This window comes from Solanum lycopersicum, chromosome 1, assembly GCF_036512215.1.
Source record: "Solanum lycopersicum chromosome 1, SLM_r2.1".
Taxonomy (NCBI): Eukaryota; Viridiplantae; Streptophyta; class Magnoliopsida; order Solanales; family Solanaceae; genus Solanum; species Solanum lycopersicum.
The window spans coordinates 85,481,481-85,502,027 of record NC_090800.1 but is presented as its reverse complement, the minus strand read 5'-3'; the positions used below and the strand labels follow the sequence as shown (position 1 = coordinate 85,502,027).

Sequence of the window (20,547 nt, the reverse complement as noted above, 5' to 3'; positions counted from 1 at the left end):
AGATCTCGCTCGCAACTCTCCCAAATCTCGCTCACCATCCTCGCCTTTCTCACTTATACAAACAGAAGCGAAATGTATAAATTGCGTTTCTATTTGTATAAAACGTAAGAAAATTGTATATCCACATGCAAGTACATATATTTTTGTTCTATAAACTTATTTATACAATAAAAATACTCTCATGCCCAGTTTCTTTTGTCTTTCTCGCTTTCTCGTTTTATATAATTTTCAAATTGTATCTAATTTCTCTCTTTCTCGTTTTATACAATTTTCAAATTGTATCTAATTCTCTCTTTCTCGTTATATACAATTCGATTCAATTATATATTCAATGTCAAGTCTTTTTTTGTCTTTCTCTCTTTCTCATTTTATACAAATTCAAATTGTATATAATCGTTCTATACACTTATGATAATACAATTCGTTTTATACACTTCGTTTTTATACAGTTCTCTGCCCAAGTGTCTTTCTCTTTCTTGTTTTATACACTTCGTTTTTATACAGTTCTCTGCCTAAGTGTCTTTCTCTTTCTTGTTTTACACACTTCGTTTTATACAATTTGCTTCAACTGTATATGTATAGCGAATTATGCAATTTCTATATTTGCTATGAAGCGCAATTATGCAACCTTTGCTATAGCATACAAATATGAATTTTTTATTTGCTATATGTGAAAGTTATCCTTTTAATTTTTAGGAAATTCTACACAATTTTTCGTGTTAAAAACAATCACCTCTTATTTTTTTATTTTTTTTAAAATTACAAAAAGTTTGAGATTTTGTGGGATTGAAATGCATCGCGTATTAATTTTAAATGTATCATTTCATATATGATACATCGTGCAATTGATTAATATACCGCTTAAAGTGATGCATCTGAAAATTGAAGAGGGTATGGATTTTTGAAATTTTTTCGAATGTTAGGTACTTTAAATTACATGGTAAGTTAAATTATGTATTTAGGTCATTTTTCCGATAATTTAAGTAGGGAAAAGGGTTTATATACTCTTCAACTTTATCATTTAGAGATGATACACATCTAGTTCTGAAAATGGCTCATATATACCCCTATTGCTGTACAAATAATTCACATATACCCTTTTATCTAACGGAAGTGAAAAAATATTTTTTATTTAAAAAATCCATGTAGGGATAAATTTTATCCTTCTCATATATTTTTTACCTTTTTACTGCTAATTTGAATATATTATTTTTATGATTAAATTTATGCTTTTCACTTATTTTCTTATAATCTTTATCATAAATATCCTAAAAAAATTACAAATATAAATACTAAATTAATTACAATAATAAAAAAATAGTTTTAATTTTTTTTCACTCTTTTCTCATTCACATTTCTTTCTTTTTATTTCTCTTATTTTACACTAAAAGAATGAAAGAAAAATTGAAACAAGAGTAATTAAGAAACTCAAGTAATAATAATCAAAGAAGTCAAAAAATTAATTTTAACACTTTTGTAACGGTAGAGTATATGTGAGCCACTTTTTGTAACTATGGGACATGTATGTGTCAATTTTATAACGATATAGTCATATACGAGCCACTTTTATAACAAGAACATGTGAATATTAAAATATTAATATTTAAATTATAATTTTAAATTTGTCATATTAAATAAGAATTCAGTTCATTCAATCTACTAAAATCGAAGATACGATTTCTCATGTTTCGGACTTTCGGTATATATATATACACACACAATTACCATGAATAAACCATCCTATCATTTTGTATATTGAAATATCTATGTGAAAAATTTACTGTAATATGGGACAATAATTCACTTTCTTTAATTAAACAACGTTACTTTCATATATGCTTTCAAACTTACCTAACTTTAATTAATTAAAACAAGAGACACATCACTCTTACATAACTTCAATATAGAAAAATACAAAACTAAAGCAAGGTTTGACGCCTTCTTGAAAAGTTGATTTAATACTTTTATTAAACTATATATAATAATTTATAGGATCAATGTTGTTGAAGTGTGTTGCCATTAATTTCCATGGAATTATTAGTACAAGATGAACAACTTAACTTGGAATTGGTCAAAAAATTCACTAGTAAGAGCCTTAATAATGAGGTCTGGGGGGTAAATTGATACTAAGAGCATTAATATGAACAGACGGTCAGTGTTAAATTATTTTTTAATTACTTAAAATGGGGTCAATATGAGCTAAATAACAGTATTATAACAACTACTAAAATTTAGAAAAGGGGTAAAAAATATATGCAATCATGCACAAGATGACTATATTAACTTCTTTATTTTTTTTAAAAAAAAAAGAATAAAGAAAAAAGATAAGTGGTTATTGGTATTGTCATAGGCAATTTGAATTTTGTTATGATTGGTCATTATAATGATTTCTATTTCAAAAAAAAAAGAAAACTAATTAAAGCAATTGAAATGTCAGTGTATAAGAGTCCAATAACAAGCATCTTTAATTTGGATGTTGCTGTCTGAGTCCCTTAAAATATTTTTCATGCTTTAATTTTAAGGATTTATTATTTGACTTTTGACTACTACAGTTTATGTCCATCTCCTCTGTATTATAACAATAAAAAAACATTGAAATTATTGAATTTTATTTCAACAATAGATAATGGGATTAGCATTTGGCATGACTCCTTATCTCTTTACTTTTATTGCGTAACTTGGCGTTAGCTGACAATAATGACTTTTAATTTTTAATATGTACAAGTAAACATTTTGAACTTGTATAAAATTGAACAAATAGACACATTTTTGCTACATGACATCCTACATGGAAATTTTATGTCGTACTTAGCGTTCTACATGTTTCATGCCATGTAGGACACGTGTGTCTACTTATTTGATTTTATACAAATTAAAGTTTCTATTTTTGCATACTCAAAGTTGAAGGACATAGTTGTATAATGAAGTCAAGTTAAGGGTCATGTTTATCTATAATGTATTATTTTAAACATGTACTTTAAGCAACACCTAAAATTTACTTCAACTTTGATTTGATATTATCTTTATATTTATATCACATTACTTGGGGTGCGGGCCCTTCTTGGGGTCATGCTAATGTGCGGTTGCCTTATACATTAGCTGGTCCATTTCCCGATAGAAACAGGAAATTACTCCCAATAACCATAATTGGTGGTCTTGACCTTGAGTCTCATTTGTCTCACGGGCAAACCTTATACGTCAAAAGTTGTTAAGCTTAAAGTTTTGCCCATAGATGCAAGCGAGGACACCCACCTCTAAGGTCATTCTTTTAAATTACGCATAGAAACCGAGTCTTGGATTAGTACCCAGTCTTTAGACACCATGTACAAAGTGAGCCCAGAAAGGTCAAACTGTTGTGGGTAAATAAGAGTTTTCAACTGCAAAATGCAATTGTAAGCCATGGTGTTAAAGCAATGTAGCTGTGGTGTAAGAGAAAAGAACTAAAGGCCAAGCTTACTTTTTTTAGGTTTCTGTAATTTTCCCAACTATGATTACTATCAGCCATCACATATTCATATACATATCATTATGAGAACGCGTAATCAAATAAGCAGAAATATCATTTGTTTGTCTCGTTGAATTATATGATATAATAACATCAAATGGTTAATGTACAAAGAAATATGCATTTTTCGACAACAGAGGCTGAATCTTTAGATAACAAAGAGAACCAACCACAAGTTTCTTACAGTTTTGCAGACACAAGATAAATCCTATGAATACCATGTGAAGTGTAACTAAGAGAACACAAGTTTCTTACAATTGCAGACACTAGAACAAATGTTGCAGATAAATCCTATGAGTACCATGTCAATTTAACACAAAGACATGAGGTATAATGCTTCGTATGATCATAAAGATCGGGCAGGCTTTTCTAATAATGCAGAAAGATAAACTTCATCCTTGGCCTTGGGAGCAATAGACCACTTATGCTTTTTGTACCTGAACTGCAGAAACATGTACATAAAGTCATCCAGATCAGTCCTATTACAAAAGAATCGATCAATCCACAACAAGCCTCCTGGCCTCAAAACACGATCCCAGTCAAATAGGATAAAGTCCAACAGCTGTAAATCGATCCAACCATCCATAAATCCAGCAGTGTGGATCAAATCCATAGTGTTATCGAAGAATGGAAGCCTTTGATTCAGTGTCACATATAGTGGAATCAAACCCCTAAGTGCTATTGTCTCGCTGAATGGAGCTCCAAGATTCAGTGCAGTCGAAATGATTGTCACATTTTCCCCTCTCATTCTTGCAGCAAAAGTCCCCGTTCCAATGCCAAAATCCAGACCGATTCTGATCTCCCCTGGCTTAACTGCCAATACATCTTTGATCAAGAAATCCACAGGAAGTGAAGAATTTGTTACCCATTTTATCTCTTCTTTATCCATTTCAAAACATCCGGCGCACTTAGTGTAACCTCTTTTAGGATTCTTACTCGATAAACACTCGTAGTTCCTGCAAAGGTAATTGCTCCACCTAACATTTCTCCCATCTGGGATCCTCCATAAGGACTCGTTAATCGGATAAGGCTTCTGATAGAGCTTAGAGGCCCTTGTCAAACACCTTCTCCTTGGCAAAGGATCACAACCATTAATCATAAGCTTCTGAGCAATGTTCCAATCATCTTTACAATAAGATCCAATATCATAATCCATATATTCCTCCAATTCCTTCTTCATCGACACACAAGCATGCCCTATCGTGTTATAAATCATCTGTGTTCCAAAAATATTAACCTTCTTATGTCTATTCTCCTTCGGGGTAATATACTTTCGAATCTCCTCAATCACAAAGTTATTAATCAAGGGGTGTTCCTTAATAGTCACATTCCCAATTCCTTCAACTCTAGGCATCCTAATTTGCCTAAGGGCAATATGAGCAGAGTATAAAGGCTTAATCACCTCTTCTTCCAAGAACTTCTTGTATTCCAATTTGGGAATACTCCCTGTTTCTAACTCATTTTTGTTCTTCTCCATATCTTGTACAATCAATTCAATCTTATCTTGCAAACTCTCCATCTTATCGAGCACTTCATCAACGCGAGAACTCAGTGCCTTTACATCAAAACTATCATAAACATCCTTCACACCATAAAAATGGCGACATATATCCTCATCATGTAAGAAAAATCCAGCAGAATAAAACCTAAACAAACTCGAAAGGCTCACGAGTATAACAAGTGAACCTAGCACAAGCTGAACGCAACCCATTACTCTTCCTAATCTACATTTTCTAAAACAAAAGATGGACTGACCCATTCTCAATCAATACTGAAGTTCCAACAATTCTATGCTAAAAACAGAACAAAGATTCAACACAAACATTGCCCACATAAATGGAATTCATATAATCAACTGAAGAAGCAGATTAATAAATTACCTGGTTTTAGCACCAAACAATAACTATGTCTCAGTTCCAAACAAGCTGGGGTCGGCAAGGTGTAAAATTGGAAACTCGCACTAAGTTTATCTAAAACTTCAAATATAATGGCGTATATCAGCTTAAAAGTGTGCATTAAAAATTGCTTGAAACAAACACCAAGTGAACTAAAGAGCTGGAAAATCGTGAATTCTAAGCTTATAACACATATGGGCATGTTCATGAGCTTGGATAAAGCGCAAATCCCGAAAGGAAACAGCAAAAAAGCACTAAAATCTAAGCACCAAATTGGCTGTTAAAATAATATTATTTGAGATAATCAACTGAGATGGAGTAATTACTACACATTTTATTATACATAATTATGTGAGATAAATATATGTTAACGTTGACTTTGAGGGTGTGGGTGGGCTTGACCGTTAAAGTTCCATTTGGTTTAAAATTTAGGTTTCGGACGTTGAATTATTTATCTCAGTTGACAAAGAGATCACATAGTATACAATTAGTGGGATATTGGCTAACTTAAATTGCTGTCCATGTATCGTTTACGTGACCATTATTGGGTTGGAGAATCGTCTTATCCATTAAATTAGCTAAAAAAATTATTATATTAAATAAAAAGATTCAAAAATTGTAGACTCAATTTAAATGGAGATATTATTTCATTCATAACAAGAATGAACGGTATGTAAGACTAAACAAGTTGCTCCCTCACCCCATCTCAAAGAACAGATAATGCTTTTACGCTACATAATTTAATCCTAGCCACTCTATCATGTCCGCTATTCCTCGCACCCAGCTTATGCCAAATGAACTATTTGCAATGTACTGTAGTTAAATGATATAATGAAATAAATGTCTACCTAAAATGATTATGATTAACTCATAATTACGTATATTTATACACTTCATGCATTTACTGATCTGATAAGCAATTAAGTTTAGCCATTTTGCTCATTGGGCTCAGTCCAAGACGGATACTAGCCATTAGGAGGAAAACGCCGTGCAAACTGAACTATTGGATACATAGTATTGCTTCTGGCCCATTTTGCATTTATCCAAATTATAATCACATATGATATTTTCCCATCTATATAACTACTACAATATACAAATTATAATCACATATGATATTTATCCATCTATATAACTAAATCCAATTACTTTGTGTACTAACTTCAATAATTTGTATATAACTAATAGAATATACAAATTCTAATCATATATTCCCGTATACAATACTTAAATATACTATATACAATTACTAAACATGGAATATACTATATACAATACTTAATTTAATATTTTTTGTATATTGACAACTAATTAACCAAAAAATTGTATCTAATATTGTGTTTTAAGACATTACCTCTTGATTATGAAGTTCTTCAGATCCGACTACTTCAGAAGAATTTTCCTCTGATTCAATGTTTACAGCTTTCCTCTTTCTTCTTCCTTGTACAATTTTAATGCCTCTAGCTTTGGCATTTTTAATAACTTGTTGTACTGCCATAGGGTCGTTTTTTTTCTTTGATCTCAGCTCTTCCATGGTTTGTTCTTGTATAACTTGATTTGATTTCCCCGAAGAACCTACATCAACCCCAAAATCTTGAGTTAACCCCATTGAAAAGGATGGTAAAATGTCAACAACATTGACATGCCAAGGACTACCTCTTGTAATCCTCAATGATGAAGATGATTCATTCATTGTTTTACCAATTTTAAATCTATCAAGAACAAAAAATCGATTATTTCTTCAAAATATATGAAAAATAATAATAAACAGAACACATATACAAATTTTAAATAAGTAAAAAAAAGGGTAAACAACTAAAATTAAGGAGTACTTACGAAATTGACTTCAACTTGGGGAGGGAAGGAGAAATCTAATTTTGGATAACAATTTGAATTTCAAACTGGCTAGCTGGAGTATTAAATGTAGGAGAAAACGTTGGAATGTTAAAAGGAGAGAGAAAATTGTTTGTGAAAAAGAGAGAGAAAATTATTTTTTGTATAATTATATACAAAATAAGAAAGTAAGTTTTTTATACAATTGGTTACATAATAGGTTGTGGACCCCATTAATTATAGCAAAAAAAAAAAACTATAATTATATAAGGTAAATAAATTAAACTATACCCCTATGATATAATTAGTTATGAATGTTTGCCATTTCATATAATTTTCCCTATATTTTAATCTAAATATACAACTTATTTTATCATATTTTCTGAAATTTCCTATTATTTAAACAAATTACAAAAAAAATCTGCTTCTTTTATTCACAGATACATCACTGTTAGATACATTATTTTACACGGCCGTATCAGGATTGACAATGTATCGCAATGTCGAGTGATGTATCCGAAATTGACAATGTATCATGATGATGAGACTTGAGGAATATATATTTAAGACCGGAATGCGGTGTATCGAGACGTTTTGAAATGTATTCGTATTGCACCAAATTTAAGTGATTTATGTAATTTAAAAAGGAATAGAAATATGATATAATTAGCTCTTAACACTATGAAATTTGTGTAAAATTCTCAAAAATATAATATATTTCGACAGTATATAATTATAATTAAGAGACAAATTATATTTCCGGTCCATTTCCTAATTTCAATCATAAATTGAACATGATCTATCATCTACACATTATAGAGCATAAAAAACTATTAAACAAGAAGTTTATTACATTCCTATATTATGAACAATATACTTAACTACTTAAAAATAGACCTTTCCAGTAGTGTTTAAGTATATAAAATTCAAGTGATCGATAATATAAACACATCAATCACCATAGTTTAAATATTAAACTCGCAAAACATTTGATAGTTTATGAGTCTAGGTTATAGAATTATTACTTGGAATTTAGAGAAGAATATTGTGAATATAGACTATAGAGTTCTGTAGCAATAGGCTGGGCCAATTAGATTATAGACTTTTTTTTCAATTCTTTTCCTTGTTGTTTCAACAGTAAGATACTCCACATGTTCCCAAAAATTAACGTGGTGCTTGAGAGTCTCTTTATGGATTTTAACATAAAATAATGGCTTGGAATACCTATAAAGTTTCTAACCCTAGATGTGTCAATAAGAGAAGCTTGTTGGTGTTTTTCTTTAGAATATAAATATAAATAAATGGAGTACATGTAAATAAGAGATTGAGCTAATTTGCAAAACTAAGTTTCTCGAACCAAAAAGAATGTTCTGCATAACATCAATTAATTATTTAGTAGTATTATATAATTTTTACATTATAAAAAAATTCAATTTGAGTACTGACGTCTGACTATAGTAGGAATATATATATTCACACACTCAAACTCACGATTTATGCTAAGGATTTTAAAATATAAAAAAATAAACATAAAAATAATATAAGAGGATAAAATATCTAATATATATACTAAACCATATATAAACATGATAATTTTTTTATCGAAAGAAGCTCGTCTATACCCCTAAGTCCTACCTAGCTCTGACATGGACCAAGCCGCTTGATAGTTCAGTTAACTTATTGAACTTATATATTGAATGCGTTTTGCTTGTTTGTTTTTTTTTTTTTTTGGTATTTTCCCGAAAAGAAAATAGACATTCTTGCAATTTTGTCGAAGGCAGTACACATTTTCAAATATAAAATTTTCTATGGAAGTGAATTTAATATTTTTAAAGTTCATATTTATAGTTTCAATCTGAATAAAAATTGTCTACATGCAAATACTTTGATTTATTTAGTCAAAAAAGTATTTTATATGACGAATTAATAAAAAGTATAGTTTGTGTAATGAAAATGTAAAAATATGTGTCTGACACTAGCTTTAATAAATTAAAACAAAAGGGGATGAAATCATGAAATCTTTTTATTAATTAGAATTTATTTTGTAAATAAAGTGATGAGCATCAAATTAATCGCAAATCTTGTAATAAAATATAAATATTGTCATTTTATCCTCATTTATGGGCTGGCGGGTAGAAAATAATAACAGCGCACAAAACTTAAATTTAATATAGCAAGAAAAATAATAAGAAATCCTATAGTTATAATACCACAAACAAATAAATGATGTAATTAACATGATCAAGTACACTAAAAGGAATTTCATAATTTTGAGGAAAAATAATATTACTCCATTAAAAGCAGAATCTGCAGTGAACATTCATCATGTGGGGATACAGTATATTTTTTTTTTAATTAGTAAAATTATAAAAAGTTTAATTAATTAAAGGGTTGTGCCGACAAAAACCTAAATCTTATTAGTAATCAAACACTAGGGTTTCGTATTAGTAAATCATTCCTTCCATTTCTGCTCTTTAATTTGATTAATTAATATCACATGTAAACGTGCATTAACGTCGTCCATTCATTTTAACCTTTAGTGTTAATACTTTTAATTATTTTAAAACCAGTTTAATTAAGGAAATTAAAAATTATTTAGCAGGTACTTAGGAAATTTGAGGGGAGGGGACCATTTTTTATGGTACCCTAACAGACGTGACTAATGCTTAAAAAGTTAAATGATGCTAATCTTCGAATTAGTGGATTCGATTAGATTTTAATTCACTTTAAAACCACTAATCTTGTCAACTTTGACCGAACATTGGAGATTTGAATTTAATTTGTTTAGTTAATTAATTATAAGTACATAATTCTCAAAATCGTAACAAAAAATATAAACATTTATAATATTTTTATTTACTTAATTATATATTCAACACTATGCGCATATATATCACACTGCTCCATGCACATGCATATGTTGAGTATTACATATACATAGTGCGAAATTCACCTTATCCAATACAGAATACATGTGTATCTACTGTTTTCAACTTAAATATATATATACAGTTAAAAATTCAGAATATATATAAAAAAATTGTGCACGCACTCTAAATTAACATCCACTAACATAAATTCCTGAATCCGCCCATATCTAACAAACCAAAAAAAAAAATCCACAAGTATTTTTATAAAGATATGGTGGATGAACATGTGAAATTGGTACCAATAGCCAATGTAGGAAGGATTATGAAACAAATCTTGCCACCAACAGCCAAAATATCGAAAGAAGCTAAGGAAACCATGCAAGAATGTGCATCAGAATTTATTAGTTTTGTAACTGGTGAAGCATCTGACAAGTGTCACAAGGAGAATCGTCGAACGGTTAATGGAGATGACATCTGTTGGGCTCTGAGTTCACTTGGTTTTGACAACTATGCTGAGGTTATGTTGAGGTACTTGTATAAGTTGAGAGACTTTGAAAGAGTAAGAGCTAATCAAAACAAATTAGGTTTAAATGATGATGATAATACTGATGATGACGATGATGATGGTGAAGCTCGACGTGCTAGTACTACTTCTCTAGCACCATTGGAGATTAATGTAATGGAAAGAGTGCAACGTAGACGCTTCAATTAAAGATTTTGGATCATTTCTCGATTTGTGCAGTAGTGTTATGGTGATTTTTTTGATGTATCGTTCAACTATATGGAGTTTTTTGTCAAGGTGTTTCTATTTCTTTGTCGTTGCTTTTTGTTTCATTTTGCTTTATGTGTCTATGCCAACCTCTAGTTTAAGTGCTTGGCCACAGTTATTTAAGACATTTTTTCCTTTAATATACGATGGACCTAATGATTTGGAGGTTGACGGATGACTCGTTCATAGCTTTACTTATCAATTATTTGTTGATTGTCTTTACTTAAGTTATGTTAAAGTTTAATCAGAAGCCTAGAAGAAAGATTGTACCTATCAATCCAATAAGAAGATAGAGTAGAAGAGAAGGCCCGGAACTAGGTTGATTGAGACTAAGAGAAGAGAAAAAGCGAGCCGGAAACTTCGAACTTCAATGCTTTTCTATCTATCTCGTCCGAACTGAAACCATCGAAAAATGACATAAGAGCTACTTGTATTACATTCCTTTGATCTATCTACGAGAAGAATGTTCTCTCTTTATTCTCTTGAGGAACATCTATCTGTTATCGAAAATGGATCTTTTATCCTCTAGTATCGGGCATCCAAAATCAGTATCGTTAATTGACAATTTATCTCTTGTAATCATACCTTCACAAGCGACCTTCTAGCATTTTTTATTGTTAGATCAATATGTGGTACTAATTAATTAGAGTCTTAGCTTGATTTTCAATCTTGCTTATTCTTGTCATCCATATTAATTAATTAGCATCGGATTAATCAGGATACTCTTTCACCACTCATCGTTCATATCTATCACATGATCGATCTTAGTATACCTTTAAACAGTTATCTACTCCGATTCTCTTGACGACACTTTAAACTTTTCACTGTGAGGATATATACCATCTAATCATATATCATATTTTTCATAGCAATCTTTACTTATACATATAGATGGTTTTCAGAACTTATGATTAACCAGACAAATTGAGTTTAATTAAGCATGAATTTTGGAATTAGGGTTTAAGCAGGCAACCTAGGGTTTGTGCAATTAAGGGGAGGAGGGGACCACTCTTCCAATATCTTCCTTGAAGAGGGATCCTAGCTAGTGGGGAGCTGAATCCACTGTTCACTTAAAAGTTGTGATTATATTATAATAATATTATAATAGAATTATGCAAACCCTAGTTAATTTTGATTTTTGAATGATTTGCACCATATATGTAAATGACATCATTCATGATGTGTAATACCATATGTTTGCTATCGATCTTAGTTCATACGCGTAATATAATTTTTAGCTAGCAATTTAAATTTTCAGATGAAATGATCACACGATTTAAAATTTCAAATACATTTCTTCTTCAGCATGAAATGATGGAAGATTAATGGTGTTTTGGCATTAGTGAAGTAATTACGTAGATAAGTAGAGAATTGTATATTATAAATTAATTAACTGATGGAAATTAAACTAGAGTCGCACGACATAGTATAAATATAAATCTGTATACTGGTGTTAATTTATAAACACCAAGATTGTATAATTTATCCATATAGTAATTGAAAAATAGAATTAGTAAATATAAAACCAAAATAGTTATATTAAAACAGACAAATAAGTCCATTCTTACTTACACATCTTTAACAATGCGATCTTCTCTGGGACAAGATGTTGAGGCTTTGACTACATGTTCATCTGAATCATAACTTTCGATATATCTACTAAAAATCTGAACAAATATAAGATCAAATCCCGTAATTTAAACAATACAATGAGTTCAATTCATAAACTTTGATCCCATTTCCGCGTCTGCTTCTTCTCTCAAACCTAATGCAAATGTAGTAGACGGTGTCTTCCAGTATGACTGGATTTTTTGCTCTATATCTGGAAACTGTGATGAGCAGCAATGATGAACTATTGCCAAATAACATACGCTTGAAGCTACAAACTTGAGTTAAGAGCAGCTCAAGAGATGTCTGTAACCTCATTTGAGCTATCTTTGGATCTATGCTTCCTTTTTTTACTCCTGCAAATACAAACCAGCATCATTTCCTGGCTGGGTGAATGAATTATGGAAAAATCAAAAGATGGAAAAATGACAATCAAATTAGAGTTGATTGAACGCACTTGTCATGTGAACCCGGATCAAGACATGATTTGAGTTTCCGATCAATGTGCTTCACGTCTTTGGAAGTCGGAGTCAAAAGTTTACCAACCTGTTCAAATGCCAGGAGTTCAGGCAGTAAGAGGAGTCAGAAATATTTATAGATAGAAGAAGAGAAAGATAAACAATTCCAAGCATGCAGTAGTAACAAGATTAAGTACTTGCCAAAGAATCGATAACGTTTATAGAATCAGTAAGTTCTGAAATGGCATGACCTGGCTGATCATGATGTGATAGGACACTTCTCAAGTACCTGGTAGAAGAATCATTATCAAGTTAATAAGACTGTAACCAGATTATTGTGGATCTATCCAAATGAGAAAGGGACTGAGACCTCTCAAAATCGAATATGCCATGCGCTGCATTAGCTCTATGCAGAGCTGTCAATGCCAACTGAAATAAGTAAAAAGAAACTTAAATCAGAAAGTTATCTAAGATGTACATGTGACTATTATTATCTGTATTCTGTAGCACATTTTAAAAGAGCAAATCATCACATAGAATGCAAAATCCAGAGTTTTTTAATTGACTGTGGTATCCAACAAGGTCATCAGATGATGAATTTCTCATATGTCAAGTATGGTACCATTCAGTGATCATCAGAAAAAGTTTATCCTTATGTGTTTCAATTTTTTCCAAAATGCAGTCTTGTCCTGTGTCAAAACAGATATCATCTAATATTGACTAATCACATAATTTGTCCTGTGCTAAATATGAGTCCTATGGGCACAACCTCGCCAAAATACAGAAGAACTCCTCCAGAATCTATCTACAACCACCTTATGGGCACATAATTCAACTATGAGAGGAGGCTTTCCTTGGTTATAGAAACCCACAGACAACATTTGGAACTCCCAAACTCGCATATTGACAGTAAAGGTAATGAAAAGCATTAAAATGGTCAGAGAAGAATTATCAGTAGTATGAACCAGAGTGGCAAACAGAGAAGGACCCAGATAATAAATTACGAATTCATCCGGAACAAGTATGTTTGGCTCAAACCTTGCATGTGTGTTTAAATATTCACTAAATAAGTACAAATAACAAACTTTGAACCCAATGAAGTAAGTGGATTATTATAATTTGAACTCGAACACACAATGCACAAATCATGAATTGCCTCTGGTTGCAAAATACTGTGTCTTTGAGTTGAGAGAAAAGAATACAGAGGATAATTCCTAACTCAAAAAAGAACTACAGTATATTAGTAAAAAAATCACTAGGACAAAGCCAATCCTGAACCAACTATGGCATCTTGTTTACTATTGTTTAGCTCATCCATAACTAGGTTAAGAAAGTACATACTCAAGATAGATCCCCAGTATAAATCCACATGGAGAAAAGTCCATTGTTCCTTCCCCTTCCCCGCCATACTTACCCTTGTGATCGCTCCTCTGGACATATCGTATATGGCATTATATTTGATGTGAATTCCTTTCTTCTCATAACTTAACCAGTTATTGCACTTTATCAGATGTAATTGATGATCATTCTTCCTCTCCCAAAAAGTTCCGATCAATCATCAGACAAAAAGTATAGCCTCGCTTAGTTGTCAGAGATAGTCATAATTTGTTGTCAGGTCTAGTTAGAAGGAGCTTCAAAAGAACTAGATTTGATCTAGTCTAATCATACTAGGAAAATTAACTGTCAATAACAGAGGATCCATTCTCCATGTCCACACTTCACATGAAAACAAAAAATATGAGAAGGGAACAAACTAGTATCAAAAGTTTATGACTGAGTGGAACATGAAACTGTTCTTTCAACAAAGATGAAGCAAGCCTCAAAAATGTATGTATCTGTTAATATAATCCTCTGCAGGTGAGAAGAGCCAGAAATCACATCTATACAGTAAAAAATCATTTCAATAGAGGATGTAAATTATAAAATATAACCTGCCCAGGTGGGAATAGAAGTGGTCCATCACTACGCATAATCTTATCTGCTTCAATCCTAGCAGTATCAAGTGCACCCTGTACTTCAGAAGAAAATAAGCTTAGATGGTAGACCATTCCAGAGGTCAGAGTAATATGAATAGAATTATTTCCCATATAAGAGGTAAGAACTCAATCAGGAATGACCAAATGAATTCATTATCTACAGAAGATGAATCACGGTTAGTAATGCATCAATGCATGTCAGAGTGTTACCAATACTTACGAGTGAAGTTGGATCCTTCTTCTTGTCACAAGTTGAATGCACAAAAATGTTTTGAAGAAATTAATTGAAGTATAAAGAAAGATTATTTGGTTGGTAGCTCAATCAGCTAGACAGGGATGTATAGTGTGAAACTCTAAGAAGAGATTGAATTATAATAATCACCATATCTCCAACATGCCACCAACTTTAATGATGTTCAAAAGAAGATTGATGATAATCTAACAAGAAGATGCGTTAAACTTGATTATCTAAGTAAGAATTAGAAACAATAAAAATGGGAAGAGAGAAATCAGCGTTTGTTCCACTGGAGGGAGATTTGAAGATTTTTAATATCGCATATAGATTACATGGTTTGGGTGGGTTTAACTACAAAACTACTAGTTATTGAACAATACTGTATGAAATTCAATTGCTAGAAGCCAGAATTTACAAGGAGCCGAAATAGTAAATTAACATTTTATTTTTGATAAAAAAGATAACTGTATGGCAAAGAAAATAACAAGTTGTTTTTTATATGTTAACCTACATCTGCCCCACCACTAACCCCCTCCCAGGAGTCAATTGTGGCCTTTTCCTCCATTTAGATCCCTTCGTAACTTGAATTCTCAAGGTTGAGGGGCTTCTCTTATGAACGACCTTATCTTGTCGGAAGGAAATAACAGTTACCTTCAGTGCCAGAAGCTGGTCGTTATCTTGAGCTCCACAGAACTCCTAAAGTTTCAAAAGCAATAGTCAATTATTGCAGTGAAAAATCAAGAGTGGAAACAACTACCAATCAAAAGGAAGATATCAAAAGGCAACAAAGCAATTTATTACTCCAAGGGGAAGGCGTAACAGATCAACAGAAAAAGACCTCTAAATTACTGATAAAACCTTCGAGTGCACGATATGGAGCATAAGCAATAAGATCAAATCCTAGACTCTGCAAAAGAAAGGTTATAAAAAAGTTAATTAAAGCAAGATTTAAAGGAAAATGTAGAATAAAATAACCTTTAAATAAAATCCATGCCTGAAAAACCAGCATCTCATTATTGAGGATTACATGATGATCCTGTCCAATCCCCTTACCAAGCTCCTCAGCTGATACATGATTTTCCTCTGCCTTGCAAGCTGCATATATGCACGTTAACCTACAAAAAGGAAGACGGGGGAAGCTAGTGAGCTTTGTCTTTGTCAACTATCAACTACTGCATGCATCATTATATGTGGATTCCTAATGACTTTGTTTATGTTTTTAAAATGCACTTCAACTTGAATTTGGCAAAAGTAACTATTATGCAAATGACCAACCAAACATTGCATAAACATAGGGGAAGACTAGTTAGGTTTTCTTATATTGGGGAGTTGGAGAAAGCACAGAGAAGATAGATAACAAGCTTACATAATGTCTTTGGGGTGATGTTCCATCACGGACCACAGAAGATAAAACCTCTTAAAATAAATGAGAGCTGTTGCCTGCAAATGAGAACTGCTTAATCTTATAGTTGATTCATTATAGTAGCAGATCCAATGATCAAAACTTTATACCTGAATCTTACGAGGGAACTTAAAGGCATCACAAACGTCTTGAATTTTGAATTCGTAGAAAGCCCTTAGAAGCTGTTCTTCTTCAACTTTGAGTGGTTTAGGACGCTTTTCAGCTAAAATGCCAACCAAAATAGCAACCAAAAGAATTATGATTATCTACCAAGATTAAAGGGAGGTAAACCAAAAACTTTATAGTTTCTCTAGTTTTACTTTGATCTGAATATATACTATCTTACCGTTATCTTTTGTGTCATTTTGACTTTCAGCATACGAGAAAGTCCCATCAATATCAACTTCCATTCGAGTTGTTCCAAACTTCACAATAGAATTAGCTATCAGTATTATTTATAAACCCACAAGTACTATAAATCAGACCTACGTTCTGGCCTTCTGGGCCACAAAAGTTTCAGGTAATGCTGGCCTATAAAATTAGGCAAATCGTTGAAGCAGTGAGGAAGTATCATAACTGCTTGAAAAAAAACACTAAACCAGCATATAGAATTCATACACCATATACATAAAATGGAAAATAAGTTTCACACAGTTTAACTCTATGGGGTAAAAGTTGCACTTAAGACTTGGGACAATCAAGAAATGACACGTGGCAAAAAGAATAGGTCAAAAGTGACGCAGCAGCAACAACACCAAATGACCAGTAAGGGGAAATCTTATCAATGAAAAATCCGCAGTCAAGACAGTCGGGGCCGGAGTCATAACGGTGAAGACAGCCTAGCTCTGGAAATAAGGGACCGGCCACCAAGTTGTGACCAAACAAGCTAAGGTTGAGATAAGTTCAGGGATCCAGCCATAGTGGAAAGAGCCTGAGATCTCTGTCAGTCATTGCAGAAAGAGCCAGAGATCTCTGCCATTCGTCACGTAACTGAAATAAGTGTGCAACTGATGGACTTACTGTGGGCTAGTCCATGGAACTTGGTCTCAAGGACTTAGCTATAAATAATCTTATATCAACTTATTGTAAACCATCTGATTTTCACTCATTTTACCAGCATTATACTCTTAAATTATGTTCTTAAGCTCTGAAACTCTGTGATTCTATTATTCTGAATAATATCAATAAGACCAAGCTTACCCGGTTCATCCAATTCACTTAACTTATCGCTTCATGTCTATGCCATATTTTCATTTATGTTGCCTTGTTTGTATTGATTAAGCAAACTACAATACACAAATCATATGTTATGGACATCTCAATACATGTGTGTTTGAACCATGTCTCAAGTATAAACACTGACTACAGCAACAAAAGGTCAAAGAACAATTTCATATTGCATTTTCATCAAAACAAAACATAATTAGGTGAAAAGGGTATCTCCAACAAAAAGAAAACATATCCACAAGCACACAGAAAATGAAAAAAAAAATGGAACTAGCATACCATCTCTAGTGCTTGTTTCGCCCTTTGATTAGCAACTTTGTACTTATGTTTCTGTAAATACAGTAAACCATTCATAAACTCAAAATACAAATGGGAAAACGAAAAAAAATGATATTTAAGTTTTGATGAACAATTGTAACTCACAATATCTTGGAGAGTATAAATCCACTTGGTTTTATGAGTAGATGTCATGAAATCCGCCATATCTTTTATCTGCCGATTCTAATTCTCTTTCCAATAAACTGGCATTTCATTTCTGAAAGACCTTCAAAACTAAAATATAAAATGGTAGCGGTCTCAAAATAATTCTTAAATTAAGTAACCAATTAAATTTAACCTAATCGAATGGATTGTTACTTTTTTATATTCAGTTCAACCTGATCGAATGGATTTTTTTTTTTAAAAAAAAAAATAGTGAGAGGTTGGCGGATTTAGGATGTTCATTAATGAGGTTGGCACTAATTTGAAAAGAAAAAAAAATTATTGTTGGCATCATAAGATAGTGTTACGTAAGCAAAAAGGGTTATAAAATAGGGAAAATTGTATATAATAGCAAACTAACAACCTAAATTAAATGGAATAGTTAGGGTTTGATTTAATTGTGCTCCATAGAAAACATTAGCTAAAATTTGTCAGCGTCTCTCTCCCAAAAATCTCGCTCGCCACTCTCCATTCTCGCTCGCCTCTCTCGCTTTATACACAGAAGTGTATAATTTTGTGTCTGTTTTGTATAAAGCGAAAGAAAATTGTATATACACATGCAAAAATGTATATCTTCGTGTTATACACTTAATTATACAATTTACAAACATTTTACTTCAAATATTGCAGAGAAAAAGGCCAACGAATTATACAATTGCGAATTATACAATTGCAGTGAAATACAATTTTCTCTAGTTTTATACAACAGAAGTGTATATATTGTGTTTCTGTTTTTGTATAAAGCGAGAAAAACATATATTTTCTTGCTATACACTTATAATTATGCAATATACATACATTTTAATTCGATTCAACTGTATGCAAAACAAATTATACAATTGCAGCGAAATAGGCCAGCGAATTATACAATTTAGGCCAGCGAATTATACAATTGTATATGTATAGCAAATTATATAGTTTTATGTTTGCTATGGAGCGCAATTATGCAGGGTTTGCTATAGCATACAAATATGAATTTTTTGTTTGTTATGTATGAAAGTTGCCCTATAAAATATTAATAAAATAAGTTTAAAGAGGTAATAGGACCTTAGTATAGTATAAGTGTGTCTCTCAGATTTCGGACATAGATTGAAGGAGTACTTGTGCATTATCCTAATAATTATCTTAAATTTAAACTCATTAATTAATGGGCCATTAACAAGATAAATCTTTTTCTACTCACATTTGTCGTTATCTTCCTCCCAACGTATAACTACACTCTTTCTTCATCTTCTCCTCTTTTTTCTCTTCATCCTCTCCTCTTTTTTCTCTTCATCATCTCAATACATGATTACATGTTCAAATCAACATTACATAGATATGTTTGTTTATGTTGTTTTATTGTCTCCATATGTATTGGTCTTGTATCTAAGTTAAAGTTCATGATATTCTGAATTTTAAATTGTTTAATTTTACTCATGAATTTCTCAATATGTATGGATTGACTCTTCATCCGTCAAGATTCAAGCCGATAATAGATCTAAATATAGGAACAATCCAATTAAGATTGAATAAAATGAGAATAAGTAAAAGGGTTAATTGGTACTGGATGAGTTGGATTTTGGGTTAAAAATAGAGAATAAGGTTTTTAAATTTTTTACAAAATCGGGTAATTGGATCAATTTTGGGATTCCATTTAATCAAGGGTGATTTTTTGGTGAAATTAATAACAGAAGGGGTAAATTTAACTTCATTTTAACAGCGAGGGTAAAGTCAAACAATAAACTAAAGGTAAGCGATATTTTTGACCCTTTCTCATTAAACAACTTTTATTTATTTACTTTCACTCATGAATTCCTCATAGCGTGGACTAACTTTTTATTCACCAACATTCAAGTCGAGAATAGATGTAAATATAGAAACGATCCGAGCAAGATGGAAGAGTTATGCCAGGCTTTAATTAACATAATAGATATACCATTAGATACATATCAAGTGCAAAAACGTTGGATGTACGTATAAGTGTATATGTATCTATTTAAGAGTTCATGCATCTGGATTAAGATTATATATATTTATGGAAAAAAAAATAAGATGCCAAAAAAAGGAAAAAATTTGATTTTTTTTTACTTTTTTTTTTGGATCAATGATAAGATAGATACTCTATCATTATGATTTATTTCATGGTCTTAAATTTGTGTGTTTAAGTTACATCCGCATTTAGATACACATAATTCCATGTATATGGTTACTATGTATACGAGATACATATTTTTTGAATATAATGCATGAGATTAATACATGATACATCACTTTAATACCTAGATACATATAAAAGATACATAAAAT

At 31.5% G+C, this 20,547-nt stretch overlaps 3 protein-coding genes across 3 annotated transcripts; 1 reads left to right on the top strand and 2 right to left on the bottom strand.

The window, feature by feature from the left end:
• Positions 1–3,562: 3,562 nt before the first annotated feature.
• LOC101247261 (probable methyltransferase At1g29790) lies at positions 3,563–5,727 on the bottom strand. Its single transcript, XM_004230168.5, has one exon. It carries the CDS (start codon positions 5,262–5,264, stop codon positions 3,852–3,854), a length of 1,413 nt encoding a protein of 470 aa, XP_004230216.1. The 5' UTR covers positions 5,265–5,727; the 3' UTR covers positions 3,563–3,851.
• A 4,647-nt stretch (positions 5,728–10,374) lies between these two features.
• LOC101267361 (nuclear transcription factor Y subunit B-4-like) lies at positions 10,375–10,815 on the top strand. Its single transcript, XM_004231230.5, has one exon. The coding sequence runs from the start codon at positions 10,375–10,377 to the stop codon at positions 10,813–10,815; it is 441 nt and encodes a 146-aa protein (XP_004231278.1).
• A 1,567-nt stretch (positions 10,816–12,382) lies between these two features.
• Positions 12,383–18,484, bottom strand: LOC101246966 (cyclin-H1-1). The gene is made up of 13 exons (XM_004230167.5): positions 18,202–18,484; positions 18,058–18,108; positions 16,898–16,976; positions 16,662–16,774; positions 16,516–16,589; positions 16,144–16,264; positions 15,988–16,056; positions 15,801–15,845; positions 14,870–14,947; positions 13,309–13,367; positions 13,140–13,227; positions 12,938–13,026; positions 12,383–12,836 (listed from the first exon to the last, which is right to left on the bottom strand). The coding sequence occupies exons 1-13, from the start codon at positions 18,259–18,261 to the stop codon at positions 12,776–12,778; spliced, it is 987 nt and encodes a 328-aa protein (XP_004230215.2). The 5' UTR covers positions 18,262–18,484; the 3' UTR covers positions 12,383–12,775.
• Positions 18,485–20,547: the final 2,063 nt, after the last annotated feature.

Bases quoted from the DNA above. Each gene is read 5' to 3' on its own strand.
- LOC101247261 (XM_004230168.5), bottom strand. From the start codon at position 5,264: ATGGGTCAGTCCATCTTTTGTTTTAGAAAATGTAGATTAGGAAGAGTA.
- LOC101267361 (XM_004231230.5), top strand. From the start codon at position 10,375: ATGGTGGATGAACATGTGAAATTGGTACCAATAGCCAATGTAGGAAGG.
- LOC101246966 (XM_004230167.5), bottom strand. From the start codon at position 18,261: ATGGCGGATTTCATGACATCTACTCATAAAACCAAGTGGATTTATACT. The intron at 16,057-16,143 runs GCATGGATTTTA...TTTCTTTTGCAG, and splicing joins ATGAGATGCTGGTTTTTCAG to AGTCTAGGATTTGATCTTAT. The intron at 13,228-13,308 runs GTCTCAGTCCCT...TTCTTCTACCAG, and splicing joins GGCATATTCGATTTTGAGAG to GTACTTGAGAAGTGTCCTAT.